This window comes from Dromiciops gliroides, chromosome X, assembly GCF_019393635.1.
Source record: "Dromiciops gliroides isolate mDroGli1 chromosome X, mDroGli1.pri, whole genome shotgun sequence".
Classification (NCBI taxonomy): Eukaryota; Metazoa; Chordata; class Mammalia; order Microbiotheria; family Microbiotheriidae; genus Dromiciops; species Dromiciops gliroides.
The window spans coordinates 2,917,779-2,934,668 of record NC_057867.1 but is presented as its reverse complement, the minus strand read 5'-3'; the positions used below and the strand labels follow the sequence as shown (position 1 = coordinate 2,934,668).

The following is a 16,890-nucleotide window of genomic DNA, read 5'->3' as shown; positions in this document are numbered from 1 at the left end:
GATTTCTCCCCCGCCCCCAATTTCCTGTTTATCTTCTAATTTTAGCTGCATTAGTTTTGTTTATGCAAAAATTTTTGAATTTTATATAACCAAAATTGTCCATTTTGCCTCCTATGAAATTGTCCATTTTGCCTCCCTCTATGTCTAACTTGGTCACGATCTTTTCCCCTATCAATACCTGATGGACAATTTCTTTCATGATCCTCTAATTTGCTTATGATATCACCCTTTATGCCTAAGTCATGTACTCATTTGGTACTTATCTTGGTATAAGATATTATTACGAGAAGTGAGATGTTGGCCTATGCCTCATTTCTACCAGAAAGTTTTCCCAACAGTTTTTGTTGAATACTGAGTTCTTGCCCCATAGCTGAGGTCTTTATAACCCTTCTGCTTTTGCCCTTGATCCTATCCCCTCACCATCTTTTCCAGGAGCTTGCTCCATTGATTATTTTCTTCATTTCACTTTCAATCTCTCTCTACTTGTCTCCTTCCTATCCTGCTGCCTTCAAATCTGCTTAGTTCTCTCAAGTTTCAGCAAATAGGTATATCTTTTTTCCTGTTTGCATATGGCATAGCTGGGTTCTTTGTGGAGCCTCGAATCTGCTTTTCTTCAGCAGGTCCATCCGGCCTGTTAGTTCCCAATGCGGATGCTGCTGCCAGCTGTCTCTAGGACACCGATAAAAAAGCCTGGATCCTCTGGCCCCTTTGAAGATTTCCAGGTCTTCCTTTGGCTGTGGCAGGGAGTGGGTGGGTGAGAAGGAAGCCTTAGCTGGGGCTCTGCCCCACTCTTCCTCCCACAGTAGATTTCTTCTCAGGGCTTTAGCTGGAATGCTTTTTCTTCTCCACTCTGCCAAGCACTCGAATCTCTCAGGCCTAAACTGCCTTGGTCGTCTATAAACTACTCACAGTATGAGCATTTACTCAGCCAACCTGAACATACTTCCTGCCACTCCTTTTGGTCTAGGGAATTTTCTTTATTTAGTCTAAAGCCAGGATTCTCAGCTCTCTCTGTGTCCTGGCAAGCATTCTGGTGCAGAATCAGGTTTTTAGGTATATAAAATATAAAGAGGGGGCAGCTAGGTGGCGCAGTGGATAAAGCACCGGCCCTGGATTCAGGAGGACCTGAGTTCAAATCCGGCCTCAGACACTTGGCACTTACTAGCTGTGTGACCCTGGGCAAGCCACTTAACCCCCATTGCCCAGCAAAAAATAAAATAAAATATAAAGAGTTTACAAAAGGAACTATCAGAATATGTGTGTATATGTCTATATATGTGTGTACACGTAAATATACACACATGCATGCATATATTCACACATAAACACATGCATACACACATGCATCTATTATATCTCAAGTTCAGGGAGCCTAGGTTAAGTAGCCCTGCCTCTGACTGGTTGATTCAGTAGAGATGGAATCTCATCTTGTTAAGGTATCAGGGCTTAGCATTTTGACACTTAACATTTTTGTCACTTTATTTTATTTTATTTTTGTTTATTTTTGTGAGGCAATGAGTGACTTGCCCAGGGTCACACAGCTAGTAAGTGTCAAGTGTCTGAGGTCGGATTTGAACTCGGGTCCTCCTGAATCCAGGACCGGTGCTTTATCCACTGTACCACCTAGCTGCCCCCTTTCACTTACTTTAAATGGGGGTGGGATTATGTAATTGATTTATTCACTGGCTCCCAGTCCTTAGAAATAAAAAGGATGACGTACCATACTGCCAAAAGGATTCTTTATAGAGCTATATAGAACCATAACAATTTTCAAGTTGGAAGACCAAAAGGTCCAGAATTTCAAGGAGAATAATGAGAAAAGTAGGCATTAAAGTGGCCTTGAACTACCAGACCTCATAAAACAAACCCTATTTCATACCAGGTTTTGTAGAAAGAAGTTGATTATCTGAACAGATTAAGTAGATAAGATTCAGGAGCAATGATGTTAAATAAACCTGAGGATAGGGCAGCTAGGTGGCCCAGTGGATAGAGCACGGGCCCTGGAGTCAGGAGGAAGGAGTCCAAATCCGGCCCCAGACACTTACTAGCTGTGTGACTGTGGACAAGTCACTTAACCCTGATTGCTTTAAAGAAATGAGCCTAGGGGGCAGCTAGGTGGTGCAGTGGATAGAGCACCGGCCCTGCAGTCAGGAGTACCTGAGTTCAAATCCGGCTTCAGACACTTAACACTTACTAGTTGTGTGACCCTGGGCAAGTCACTTAACCCTAATTGCCTCACTTAAAAAAAAAAAAAAGAAAAAGAAAAAGAAAGAAATGAGCCTGAGGACACACCAACTAATGGGATAAGGACTCTTTATTTCACACAATTTTGTGTGACAACTGGAAATTAGGGTCCTGTATAAATTAGACCCATATATCTTACATCGTTTATCACAATAAGTTCCCAATGAATGCATGACCTAAAAAGGGTCAGAGAAATCTTTCCCAACTAGAGGAAGAATTCTTAACTAAACAAGGGATAGAGGTAATTATAGGAGATAAAATGGATGATTTTGATTACATAAAATTGAAAGACTTTTGCACGATCAATATAGTTAAGATTTAGAAGAACAACATTTGCTACTTGTATGACCTTGGGCGAGTCACTTAACCCTCATTGCCCTGCAAAACAAAACAAAACCCAACAGTTAACTAGGGAAAAAAATCTTTGTAGCAAATTTCTAGTAGTATATAATATCCAAGATCTATGGGGAATTGTTAACAAATATGTATAAAAAAAGCACCATTTTAGGGGCAGCTAGGTGGTGCAATGGATAGAGCACTGGCCCTGGAGTCAGGAGTACCTGAGTTCAAATCCGGCCTCAGACACTTAACACTTACTAGCTGTGTGACCCTGGGCAAGTCACTTAACCCCAATTACCTCACCAAAAAAAAAAAAGCACCATTTCTAAAGAGAAAAATGACAAAAGGACAAGAACAGTTTTCAAATGTGTAATGTCAACAAAATGAAAGAATGTTCCATGTCTCTAATAAAAAGAGAAATGTAACCAAACAACTCCAAGGTTTCATGGCCATTTGAAGAAGCATCCATGACAGCCATGCTTAACTGAAACCTTGGTCCAGTCTTCAACTGCCTGGACCACTTCACCTCATCCTCATGTACGTACTCCTTTTCAGCTCCACCTTTAGACTGTATGTTCTTTGAGGGCAGGGATTAAATCTGTCTTTCTTTTTGCTTATATTTGTATTCTGTTAAGTGCCTCCTATATCTAACCACTAAACTCTGGGGATACAAAAAGGCAAAAAATGGTCACTGCCCTCAAGATTATAATCTAAAGAGAAAACAATATGCAAACAAATATATATAAAGCAAGATGTGTGTGTGTGTGTGTGTGTGTGTGTGTGTACGATAAATAGGAAATAACAGCAAAGTCAACAGAATTCAGAGGGATGGGGCAGGGGCAGCTAGGTGGTACAGTGGATAGAGCACCGGCCCTGGAGTCAGGAGGACCTGAGTTCAAATCTGGCCTCAGACACTTAACACTTACTAGCTGTGTGACCCTGGGCAAGTCACTTAACCCCAATTGCCTCACTAAAAAAAAAAAAAGAGGGATGGGGAAAGGCGTTCTGTAGAAGGTGGGGTTTTAGCTGGGACTTAAAGGAAGTGAAGGGAAAACACTCCATACCTGGGGGACAGTCAGAGAGAGTGCCCAGAGCCAGAGCTGAGAGAGAAAGAGCATCTTGTCTTGTTCGTGGAACAGCCAGTAGGGCAGTGTCACTGAATTGAAGAGTACATGGCATAGAGTGAGGTAGAAGAAGACTGGAAAGGAAGGAGGGGCAGGTCACACGGGGCTCTGAAGGCCAAACAGAGCCTTTTGTATTTGCTCCTGGCGGTGATAGGGAGCCACTGGAGTTTATTGAGTAAGGTATGACATGGTCAGACCTTCATTTTATGAAAATCCCTTTAATAGCTGAATGGCAGATGGATTGGACGGGGGAGAGACTTGAGGCACAAAGACCCCCACCCCAGCAGACTCGGGCAATAGTCCAGGTATGTGATGATGATAGCCTGCCAAAGGGTTTGGCAGTGTCGGCAAGAAGGGGGTGTGTTCAAGAGATGTTATGAAGGTAAAAATGACAGAACTTTCAGGCCTCTGCTGGGACAGACCTGATTCTGGCCTTTCTGATGGTTCAGGCTCAGGATTGGAACCCAATGAAACACGCATGGACCATTTAACATTGGACAAGAGTTTACTCAACCACACGGACACTTCCTTTGTCCTTTCCCTTAAACCCCAACCCAATTCAGCAAATCATCTGGGAGGAGTTCACATCCCTAATTCTGTAAAGTTCTCTGGGCTTCTGGGGAGGTTCAGATGTTGTTTTTTCAAGTGCCTCACACTCAAGAGTCTCAACAGAGACCATGCAGCATGGTTCTTAATTTCTTTCTCCCAGCCCCCTAATGCCATATAGAGATGGCAGGCACTCCGTACAGCACAGTTCTTTAGACCATCCCCAAATCAACAGCCTTCAGGAAGGACCCAGGCCCAAACACAGATGGCGGATCCCAAGAACATAATCACCCTCACATGCATTTACATTGTTTATAATCTTCAGGACGTGGTTCTTGAAGAACCAGAGCACATTCTACATTTTTCTGGGTGCTTAATGTTAGTAGATAGTTGACTTCCTAATCCTATGAGCCCAGCAGGGTTCTGGTTCTGTCCCACTGAGAGAACACCTGGAAGTACCATCAGTAACATGGTAGCCATTGAGTGTAAGACCTTCCATATCATGGCTTGTGATCGCCTGGGGCTCCTTTTCTTTCTCTACATCAACTATGAGGTCATTCTGACTGGATCTCGTGGACTAATGTGAATGTTCTGGGATAGACCTGACTCAGATTGGTGTGGTGGTTCCGGTTGAGGACTGGAATAAAATGAGACACTCATAGATTAGCTAACTTTTAAGATATATATTTCAATCACCAAAAATCTGTCGTCTTTCCCTCCTACCCCACCAATTTAGAACATAATAAAAATAAAACTCATGTTACAGTCATGTGTGGTGAAACAAAATTAATTTCCCATCGACCACATCCAAAACAAGTCTCATTCTGCACTCTGAGTCCTTTGCCTGTCTATCAGGAAGTAGGGAGCACGTGCCATTATCAGTCCTGTGTTAGGTAAGGAGAGGGGCCACATCTTGGTCAAAAACTAGGAAAAGGGGACAGCTAGATGGTGCAGTGGTTAAAGCACTGGCCCTGGATTCAGGAGGACCTGAGTTCAAATCCGGCCTCAGACACTTGACACTTACTAGCTGTGTGACCCTGGGCAAGTCACTTAACCCCCATTGCCTGCCCAAAAAAACAAAACAAAACAAAAAAAACTAGGGAAAGGAGGAGGAAGAGGAAGCTCATGTAGAGTCACTTTAATTTTCCTCAGTAAAGTAAGGGGCAAAGTCTTTAGCTGAAAGAGAAGAGGGGAGGAGTCAACGAAAGAAGAGGTGACTTGGAACTACTGTGGGGAAGGAGATACGGAATCAAATGCAGGCAAAATATTGGGGATAAGAGGGGAGGCTGCCACTCTGCCACAAATCCAGAAGTAGCAGCAAGAGGCCAAAAGTAACCCAAAGAAAAACAACAAACTGGCCTGAGCTCTTCGGTCTTGGAACTACAGAATGTGTAGTTTGTGTTTGTACCCCTAGCACTTGGCACACTTAAGCTGCTATTAACTGCTTGTTGCCCACCTGCTTATGGCGATAGCAAAAAGGCAACAAAAACATTTAGTGGTATAGAAGCAAATCTCTTCACCTCTGTTGACCTCAGTTTCCTCAGCTGTAAAGTGGGGATAAGAGCACACCAACCTCCCAGGATTGTTGTAAGGACCAGATAAGATCATATTTGTAAAACACTTAGCACGATGTCTGGTACATAGGAATGCTTGGGGTTTTCCCCTTCCCCTTCTCCTTCCCTTCCTTCTATAGGCTCTGCCTCAGTGTCCTCCTCTGTAAAAGGAGGATAATAGGGTTTTAGTAGGGATAGAATAAGATTTGTGAAGTTTTGCAAACCTTACAACTCTATGCATCAAAATGCTGTTATTCCGACTACAACTCCTCCTTACATTTCCCTATTATGTATATGTGTTTAGTCTATATAATGCATGTATTAGAAAAGAGATTTGTTCTCTCATGTTTCTTTTTGCTCCTGTTTGACTTGCAAGCAGAGTTCTTCTCTACATAGATGTTCAGTAGCTGTGTTAAAAGCATCATGGGATTTGGGTACCTTCTTTAATACCAGCAGGACTCACTAAGGGAGAGAGAGACACCTTTATGGTTTTGCCAGACTCTGCCATGGGAATTAAAGAGTGACCAGACATAGGTTTACTGAGTCTGTTAATTCTGGTGTAGAATTGATGCCAGAATTGTCACTTCATATAATAAGCCTTTATGCTGTTCAAAGGAAGAAAAGAATGGGGTTTTCAGAAAAGTCCTGCCCCCACCTTAAGGAAGTCATTTCTCCAATCTTTCTCTACCGGTCTACATGGGAGCGATTGTCATGCCCTCTGGCTTCAGTAGGGTGTTTTTCTTGAGCACTTGTGGAAGCAGCTCACTAACATCCATCAACTCCTGGGGTGGGCGGCACTTACCTTTTCTTAGACCAGGTAGGTCCAAGGCAATGCTATACATATTATTATTTCATAATACAGGGTGGACCAAAAGTCACAAAGGGATTTCAATATTTAATAACTGCTTTATTTTGTTGTTTTTAATTTGTAGTACCACAGCATCATATAGCATTATATCATATGTATATGTCCTATAAATCTATAGGAAATTAATTCATATTATGTGTTAAAAATCAAATCTCATCAATGGTAAAAAATAATTTTCAAAAAGTTATTAAAACATAGTTATTTGAGGCCTACGCTGTAGATATTAAAACGACTTGGAAAAAAAAAAGACTCGATCAGTTTTCTGAGTTGTGAAGTGGAAAGACCAATGATCTCTTAGTACTTGAATGCCTGTGAGATATTATGAAAAAATGATGGCTATATATTAGATTTGGTATAAAGAAGCTTAGAATTGAAAGAGTATGTGCTTCCCCCACCCCCCAACCGAGATAATATCTTGCTTTGCGTTCTGGTAGCATCCCCCAGAAATGACATCCATCCCATGGCAATGGGAGCCCTTAATGACCTCCTCTTTTTTAATGATTCTCTGGGTTGGAAAAACTCCTGTTATTGCTTAAGTGTTTGCTTCTTTCATTTTAATGCCATTTCCCCCTCAGCCATGTGTACGTCTTTTATTGTAGGCTAAAGTTCTCCGACTGCTTGCCAATACTTACTTGGAGTGGGACTGGGAACGATATGAAGAAAAGGCTCTTGAAATTGTAAACTTGGCTAATGAGGTAACAAGGTTTTGTTGTTATTTTTTTTAAAAGATGCATACTTTGAATAGTAGCTTAATTATCCAATATATACACTCATCACAATTTTTCTAGTCATTTACGATGGGGTTGTTTCTCTGAATACCAAAGGAGACATATTGTGTCCCCTATGGTAACAGTAATGGTAACTGTGAGCCAAATTCAAGTGGGAACTTTTACTAGATGTAAAGTGCTGTCTTACTCTCCCCTGGATACTGACCTTGAATTTATTTTGTATGTACATATGCATCTGTTTACGCGTCCTCTCCCCAGGGGAATGCCTGGTCCTCTGGCCCTTTTCTGTCTCATATTCCAGGTACTTAGCTAAGTGTCTTACACCTAAAAGACACTGGAATAAAAGCTTGTTGACTGGAATCAACTATCCCAAAGATACTTATCTCAGTGTATAAATGAAGCATTTAAGTACTTACTAGATGCCAGACACTATCCTAAATTCTGAGAACACAAAATGCAGCAATCCCTGCCCTCAAGGTTCTCCCATTTGAATAGATAGGGTATCTTGCTTGATGAGTTAAGAGGTATGATTTCGCCTCACTCACCGTATCCAGGGAACCTCAGGCCAAACCATTCTCCCCATCTTACTCAGCTGCCACCTACCCTGCTCTGGCTGTTATGTGTGCCCCCTCCAACCCTCCCACCTTCTGCTCTGGACACAAAAAGTAAGTCAATGCTACCATGATGTCAGTTGGCAGTTCAAGGGATCGACTCACCATTTCTGTGACTACCCTATCTATGTGGTATTTTTTTTTTTTTACCAGAACCAAATAACTTTGATGATTTTTGTTTTATGAGAGGTTCGAGATCTGATTATTCCTGTCTTTTCATTATTTCCTTTAAAATTTTTGACCTTTTGTTCCTCTAAATGTATTTTGTCTATTTCTATAAAGTAACGTTTTGGTCATTGGTTTGGTATAGCATTAACTTTATAAAGTAATTTAGGTAGCAGCATAATTTTTTATTATATTACTAGAGGGTAGTAATGAACAATTAATATCTCTTTGATTATATAAATGTGGGGTGACTTAGTCTCTCTGGAATCAATCGATTCTACTTTTGGTTAGCTTTAACTTTTAGGAAGATTTTCCCTATATCCAGATAAAAAGCTACTTCTCCCCAGTTTCTACTCATTGTTTTGAGTTCTGCTGAATTTAAGCAGCACGAGTCTAATAATTCCTCCTGTGACACAGCAGCAAAGGCTGGATTGGCATGATCCTCTAGGGCAGGGGTTCTTGGCAGTTTTTGTATCGTGGCCCCCTTGAACTGTCTCACAATCATGTTTTTGAATAACTGAGGGAAGTGGTAAATTGCAGTTAGAGATCGGTGAAGATAAACATGTATTTTTTCCCCCATCCAAGTTCATGGACCCCCTAAAATCTATCCCTAGACACTCCCCCAAAAGGGCTCTAGACCCTTCACTATTCTGGTTATGTGGCACAGTATAAAGGGCATCTCATTTGGAGTTAGAGGCCCTCTGTGTCCACAGAAAAATATATAGTGTGTTTTCTTAGTATTCTCTTCCCTGCACTTCCCTACCTTCAAAGCAGCTGTGGCAATAAAAACAAGGGTCCCCCTAACTCCCAGCCATAAGTGGTGGGCCCTAGGGCCCAGGTTCCATGAATTATACCAGGACAGACACTCTGGGTACAAGGAGTAAGAAGAGAACTGGGACGGGAACATAGGGGGATAAGAATCTGAGGGGATTGGAAGGAGGATATGACCTGGGAGAGAATCCAAGATGGGTGTTTTCCCTTTGCTGCTGCTTGTACCAGGGAAAGGGCAGAAGGGAAAGGAAGTGAGTGTTGGAGACAAGGTGGGGGGTTCTTGTCTTCCCTCCTGTTTCCCTTCTCTGTTGCTGCTCTGGCTGCTGTTAGAAGTATCTCTGGAGTGGCTGAAGCAGTGTCAGGATGGGGCTTTCTCCTCCTTACTTGATAGCCAGTCATACTGTATTCTGTTCAGAAAAGTAGAAAGAGGCTGGAGGTGGGGACCAGCATCCATCACCCAAAAGGGATTGCCACTTCTCCTTCCCCTTCCCCTTGACTCTGCTTTTCCTGTCTCACCTCTTCATCTCCCCTTTGTTATCAATGGTGAGCCTGAGAAGGCTGCTTTTGTCTCTCCTTTTCCCTCCCCTCCCCTGCTGCTGCTGCAGCAGCCGCTGCCACCATGAGGCAGGAAGCTCTTGGGCCTGCCCAGCACCGCAGTGGTTAGGGCTGCAAGACAACCTTTGTCTTGCCTCTCGGCATCCCTTCCCCTTGCTTCCACTGACCCCTACTGGCGGAGGAGGGGAGGGAAGGGGGGGGCTGCAAAGGGTTGGGTTTTTTCTACCTTCCTCCATCTTGTTGATAGTGTTTGAGAGGAGGAGGAGTCTGGGAGGTAGTGAAAATGGTGTCTAGGAGAATGGGACTTTCCTCCCGCCTTTCCTTTCAGGCACTGCTGCTAGAATATCCAGGAGAGAAGTAAAGAGGGAGGCGCCCTAAGGTGTGTCCCCTTCTTCCTGCTGATATTGTTGAGGAGCTCGCAGTAGTGTTAAGTCCCTATTACCGGGCAGGGAAGGACATGAGACATGTGGCTCTCTCGCCTTTGTTTCTCCTCATCCTCCCCTTCCCTTTACCGCTGCTGAGTAGCAAAGGACAGTCCTCACCCTCAGGCTCCCCGGCCTGCTGCTACCTTCCTTATAGTGTCACAGATTAGTGGGAGGACCCATAGTGGCTAGGTAAGAATTTAGGAAGGGGAGAGGGACACAAAAGCTTAGCCGCCATTTCTTCTCCTTTCCTCCTTCCATGCGGCCCAAAGCGCTAGGGAAGAACCAGGAAGAAAGAAGGGTTTGGGCGGGTGGGGGGCTCACCCACCAGCCAAGTGCACAGAGGCGGGAAAGGACACCTGGTCCCCAGCCCCCTGCCCCCTGCCCCTCCCGAAGGAAAAAGAGGAGGGGCTGAGGGGGTGGGGCCGCTGGGGCATGGCGCAGAGGGAGGAGCCTGGGGGCGGTGCCATCAAGAACCAATGACTCATGTAGAATATGCTGGAAAAAGGGGATGAAGGAGAGGCGTGGCTGAAGACACTCCACCGGGCTGTGGCGCAGAGGGAGGAGTCTGAGGAGAAGGGCTGGGCTGCTGATTGGCGGGATAGGAATCCCTCTACCTCTTTTCTATCGTGATTGATGGTAGAACATGCTAGAACAGGGGAGGAAGGCGAGGTGGGGCTAAGTCTACTCTCTTCCCTTTCCCCCTCAAAGAGGAGGGGGCAGCCTTCTTCATCTGCCTTCCTCCATTTAGGTCAATGCGAAATGGGAGCACACACGAAACATACTAGAAAAAGGGGAAGAAGTGATGGTATGGGGAGAGAAGAGGAGTTGAAGAGGAAGGGTGAGGCTTCTCACTCTTTCTTCTCCTGCTGCTGCTGCTGCTGCTGCTGATCGGGAAGAGGGCTGAGCCTGTACGGGGCAACCAAAGCTTCCCCTAGTCTCCCTCTTCCCCTCGGCTGCTGCAAGCGGCAGTGGGGATGACAGCCCCGACTCTTCTCCTCTTCACTTCTTCCCCCTCACCCCTTGTCCCCGATAATTAGTGGGAGAGAACAGGACCGGGAAGGGAGCGAGGGATCACAAGCCGGGGATTTAGCTCCCTCACCCCTCTTCTTTCTCCATGGGGGTGCTGAGCAGCAAAGCGGGGTTTCTGTTTCCCCATTTCTGTTCCCAGTGTGAGGCTGTCCCTTACCCTCACCCAGTGGCTGTGGCAGGGCCCTTTTTCTGCCCACTTTTGCCATGGGAAAGACTTGGAAAGGGAGGGACGTTGATGGACAAGTGGGGGGGGTGTTGGGGTTTTTCTCTCCCCCTCCTCCCTCTGGTTATTTCCTAGAATAGTCAGAAGTGTGCTTGGAGTGCACTGGATTGGGGGTCAGGAAAGCTAGCCTCTGCTCCCAGCTCTACCACTAGCTGACTCTAAGACCTTTGACACATCATTCCCTTTTTCTTTTAGTTTCTTAGTCTCTGAAATGAAAGGAATGGATTGATTAATCTCGAAGGTGCCTTCCAGCTTTGCTGGTTTGTTTCTTTGGTACAAAGGACTGACAAGAGAGAAACAATAAGGTTATACTATTGCTCCCTCTGGCTGCTGTGCTGGTGCTAAGGAGAGGATTCTGGGAAGAGTTTGAGAGGAGGAGTAGCCTCTCTCTTCTTTTCTCCCCCCTGTGGCCACTGACTAATACTAACATATGTTCGAACAGAAGAAAAAGGAGGCCGGGGTTGAAGCTGTGGGTGGGGCTAGTTGGCAGCCAAGTTTCCCTCCCCTTTTACTTCCTGTTGTTGGTGATGCTAAGAGATATGAGGATGCAGGCTTTGGAGCTGACTGGTTTGTCCCTGTTCTCTTTTCCCTTTGCTACACATTTGTGGGGTCATGGTACTAACAAGATGTCTTTTCTCTCCCCTAATAAAAACAATGAGTATCAATAAAATAAGCTGGAATAGGGTGAAAAGTTGGGAGACGGAACCCCAAACCAAGTGGGATAAATGTTTTTCTTTCTCCTTTGTCTTCTTGCTGATGGATTTAAGTGACTTACTCAAGGAAACACAATTGGAAGAGCTTAAATTCTCCCCTCTGTCTTTGGATTCTAGGTAGGCAGGGTTCTTTCTACTACAGCAGGAGTTCCCAGCTTCTCCCAAGGGGTGAAAGAAGCTTGTCGGGGGCAATTGCATATTAGGTAAACTTGTTATCCTCAAATTAGGTAACCTTATTTCTTATGTGCATGTGCTTAGGAAACTCTAAAATTCATTTCCTTTCATATTGAATAGAGGATTTGAAAAGGTCGGGAATTGCTCATCCACCCTAGAGCATGATACCTCTTAGGGCTGAGAGAAATGAGAGAGAGGGAAATATCTGGAAGTTATTGTGGAGGGGGAGAAACCACTGACAGTGGTGTTGTAGGATAGAGCCAGAATTTGTTCATACCACTCTTTCTCCTAACCTGGTTGTTGTCATCTATAGCAAGGTCATTTTCTGAAATTTCCTTTGTAATCCAATGTATTTTATACAGTTTAAAGCATTCTTCTGAGAAGAAGCCCATGGACTTCACCAGGCTGCCAAAGGGCCCCAGGACCCGGGACCCAAAAAGGTGAAGGATCCGTAGCCTAGAAAATATTCTCTAACCTCTCCTACCTACCTTCAGCCTGTGATTGAGGGCTGCTTATCTTTTTCTCCATACCTATATATAGCTCTTCCTCAAGGGGATGACGTTGGCCAGCTTTTTGTCCTCTACATCTGCCTCCCTGAGAAAAGCCATCCGATGCCCTCCCTTCAGCCACCTCCATGCATATTTCTCCCAAAGCTGCCTCTCAGACCCCGTGAATTCATGTTCATACAAGAGCTTATGGTGTGTAGACGCCTTCCGGGGTGGGCAGGATGAGTCTCACTAACACCTTTAGAAGGTGAATGAAGTGGAGGGAAACCTGAGTCCAAGGCCAGTGCTCCAAACAGGACTGCACATGTGGGCATCTTCAATGCTATTGCCATAGCATGTAATTTGGCATATTACCTTTTCAGTACATTTGTCAGTGGCATTACCATTCTCCATCTTCCGTGTTGTGTAACCTTGCAGTTATCTGTAGCAGCTTTTCCTTCTCACATCCAACAAGGAAACACAATGCTGCCCATTAGACCATCTGGCCCCTCCACTATTCTCACTCTCAACCCCTCTAGGACAGGCACTTGTTCTACTCCCTCTTTGAATCCACCCTTTATATTATAGGGAGACAGACCTTCAGACTAAGAATTAGGGCTTTTTTTATAAAGTGGTTTTTTTTAATTTTAAATTTTATTTTATTTTATTATGGCATTTCTTTGTAAAAAAAAAAATCTTCCATGGTTTCCTATTGATCGCTGAACAAAGCATTCAGTGCATTTCAAGCCTTGCAGAATGGAACCACTCTACCTTTCCAGACATAGCTTCTATTTGCTGGCTTCCATACTCCTTATACTTGTGGCCAAAATGGATTGTCCTTTTCCAAGCCTACACAAGCACGGTCTGGTGCCTTTGCTCATGCCGTTCCCTAATTCTTGGGATGTTTCCCCATGGCTGCATTGCCTATTGAATGCTCATCCTTCCTTTAAGGCCCAATTCCAAGGTTCCTTCCTGTATGAGCAAAGAAGTTTGGCTGTAAGCTTTACTTTCTCTTTGTTGGTGAGGTAACACAAGAGTTAGCAAGCCAGTCCTGTAGTCAGGAAAACTGTTGTTTTATTCGGTCATTTTCTATTATGTCCAACTCTTCGTAAGCCCTTTTGTGATTTTCTTAACAAAGATACAGGAGTGGTTTGCCATTTCCTTCTCTAGCTCATTTTACAGATGAAGAAACTGAGGCAAACAGGGTGAAGTGACTTGCCCAGGGTCACATAGCTGCTAAGTAAGTGTCTGAGACCAAATGAGTCTTTCTGACTCCAGGCCCAGCACTCTAGCCACTGCTCTGGAGTCAGGAAGACCTGAGTTTAAGTCTGGCCTCAAATACTTCCAAGCTGTGTGACTTCGGGCAAGTTACTTCACTATTGTCTGCCTCTGTTTTCTCATCTTTAAAATGGGAATCATAATAGCACCTATCTCCTGGGATTCCTGCAAAATTAAGAGAGAGATTGTTTGCTTAATACAGTGTCTGGCACATAGTAAGTACTAGAGAAACGCTAGCTACCATCCTCATCTTCATTATGATTATTGTTTTCCCTCTTGCTGCTGATGGCCGTAAAGAGTGACATGGGGCTTAGGATAAATCAGAAGTTTCTTGGGGAGAAGCAAAACCAAAGATGACCAGATAACAGGACAGACATAGGAACCAAGGGACTATTAAAGTTTAGATTGACCAACTAGATATCAGGATGAGGGACACACCTAAGAAGTAAGGGGAGATGGGGCAGCCAGGTGGCGCAGTGGATAGAGCACCAGCCCTGGATTCAGGAGGACCTGAGTTCAAATCTGGCCTCAGACACTTGACACTTACTAGCTGTGTGACCCTGGGCAAGTCACTTAACCCCAACTGCCTCACAAAAGAAAAGGAAAAAAGTATTAAAAAAAAAAAAAAAAGAAGTAAGGGGAGATAAAATTCTATAGCCAGAGAGTCAATTAGGCGTGGCTACTACCTGACCTGGGCTAGGAAACAGAGATAACCCCAGAGGTCAGGACCATCATCTCAAAAAATCCCCTTCAACTCTCAGGAATATTACAAGCATCCAAGCTTTCCCCACCCCACCCCACCCCAAAAAGGAACTTTCCAGTTTTCAAGTGCATACCCCATCTATTCTTGATAAAAACTTTTTGCCTTCTCTCTATTGGAGGAGAAGAATGTATCTAAGCCCTCTTCCCCAAGGGGGGACGTTTTTTACATCCCACTCAGTCACACTCACTAGCGACAAATAAAAGACCACTTTAATTCTAATTGGACTCTGTGCGAAAATGTAATTCTTTATTTTTTTAAGTCATAAAAGTATTTTATTATTTTCCAGTTACATGTAAAGATAGTTTTCAACATTTGTTTTCATAAGATTTTTAGTTCCAAATTTTTCTCCCTTCCTTCTTTCCCTCCTCTCCTCCCCAAGACAGCAAGCAATCTGATATGCTTATCATCTAGCTTGGTTGGAGACCTGTTCCTTCCATCACTCTCAGCAAAGTAGTTTAGTCAGATCTTTGGTAAGCTTGTTCAGCTTCTGTAACAGTTGGACCTAGGAATCACAAATGCCTGAAATCCTGTTTTGGACTCCTCTTTCTCTCTTTTTGGGGATGTCTTCAGGATGTAAACCTAGCAGTGGTATCTCTGGGTCAAAGGGTATGCACAGTCCCATAGCCCTTTGGGCAAAGTTCCACATTGCTCTTCAGAATGGCTCAATCAGTTCGAAACTCCAACAATGCATTAGTGTTCCAATTTTTCCACATCTTTTCCAACATTTATTATTTTCATTTTTTGTTATGTTGGCCAATCTGATAGGTGAGAGTTAGTACCTCAGAGTTGCCTTAATTTTCATTTCTCTAATCAATAATGATTTAGAGCATTTTTTCATATGATGATAGATAGCTTTGATTTCTTCATCAGAAAACTGCCTGTTCATATCCTTTGACCATTTCTCAATTGGGGAATGACTTGCATTCTTATAACCTTGATCTAGTTCCCCATATGTTTTATAAATGAGGCCCTTATCAGAAACACTGGCTGTAAAAATTGTTGCCTAGATTTCTGCTTCCCTTCTAATTTTGGCTGCATTGCTTCTGTTTGTACAAAAGCTTTTTAATTTAATGTAATAAAAATCATCCATCTTTGCATTTCATAATATTTGCTGTCTCTTGTTTGGTCATAAATTGTTCTCGCCTCCATAGATCTGAGAGGTAAACTATTCCTTCTTTTCCTAATTTACCTATGGTATCATCCTTTATGTCCAAATTATATACCCATTTTGACCTTATTTGGGTATATGGTTTCTGCCATACTATCTTCCAGTTTTCCCAGCAATTTTTGTCAAATACTGAGTTCCTATCCCAGAAGCTGGAGTCTTTGGGTTTATCAAACAGTAGATTACTATAGTCATTTACTACTGTGTCTCCTCTCCCTAACCTATTGCATTGATCCACCACTCTATTTCTTAGCCAGAACCAAATAGTTTTGATGACTGCTACTTTATAGTATAGCTTCAGATTTTGTACAGCTAGACTACCTTCCTGTGCATTTTTTTCATTAATTCCCTTGATATTCTTGACTTTTTGTTCCTCCAGATGAATTTTGTTACATTTTTTCTAGCTCTATAAAATAATTTTTAAGTATTCTGATTAGGATGGCACTGAATAAGTAAATTATTTTAGGTAGAATTGTCATTTTTATTATATTAGCTTGGCCTATCCATGAGCAATTGATATTTTCCCAATTAATTAAATCTGATTTTACTTGTGTGAAAAGTGTTTTGTAATTGTATTCGTAGAGTTCCTGAGTTTGTCTTGGCAGGTAGACTCTTGAATATTTTATATTGTCTACCATTACTTTATTATTTTTTTTAATTTGATTTTTTTTTTGTAGGGCAATGAGGGTTAAGTGACTTGCCCAGGGTCACACAGCTAGTAAGTGTCAAGTAGTGTTTGAGGCCTGGATTTGAACTCGGGTCCTCCTGAATCCAGGGCCAGTGCTTTATCCACTGCACGACCTAGCTTCCCCCTCTACCATTACTTTAAATGGAATTTCTCTTCCTATCTCTTACTGCTGAGCTTTGTTGGTTATGTATAAAAATGCTGATGATTTATGTGGATTTATTTTATAACCTGCAACTTTGCTAAAGTTGTTCATTGTTTCAAGTAGTTTTTAAATTGATTCTCTAGGATTCTCTAAGTATACCATCATATCATCTGCAAGGAGAGATAATTTTGTTTCCTCCTTGCCTATTCTAATTCCTTAAATTCCTTTTTCTTCTCTGATTGCTAAAGCTAACATTTCTAGTACAATATTGAATAATAGAGGTGATAATGGACATCCCTGT

General features: G+C 43.0%; 1 protein-coding gene across 1 annotated transcript in view; it reads left to right on the top strand.

The window, feature by feature from the left end:
* Positions 1–16,890, top strand: part of TEX11 (testis expressed 11) — a 192,957-nt gene that overhangs the window by 65,252 nt on the left and 110,815 nt on the right. The window contains exon 6 of the mRNA XM_043974391.1: positions 7,274–7,369. Coding sequence (XP_043830326.1) covers positions 7,274–7,369 — 96 coding nt within the window. The remainder of the gene's footprint in view (positions 1–7,273; positions 7,370–16,890) is intronic.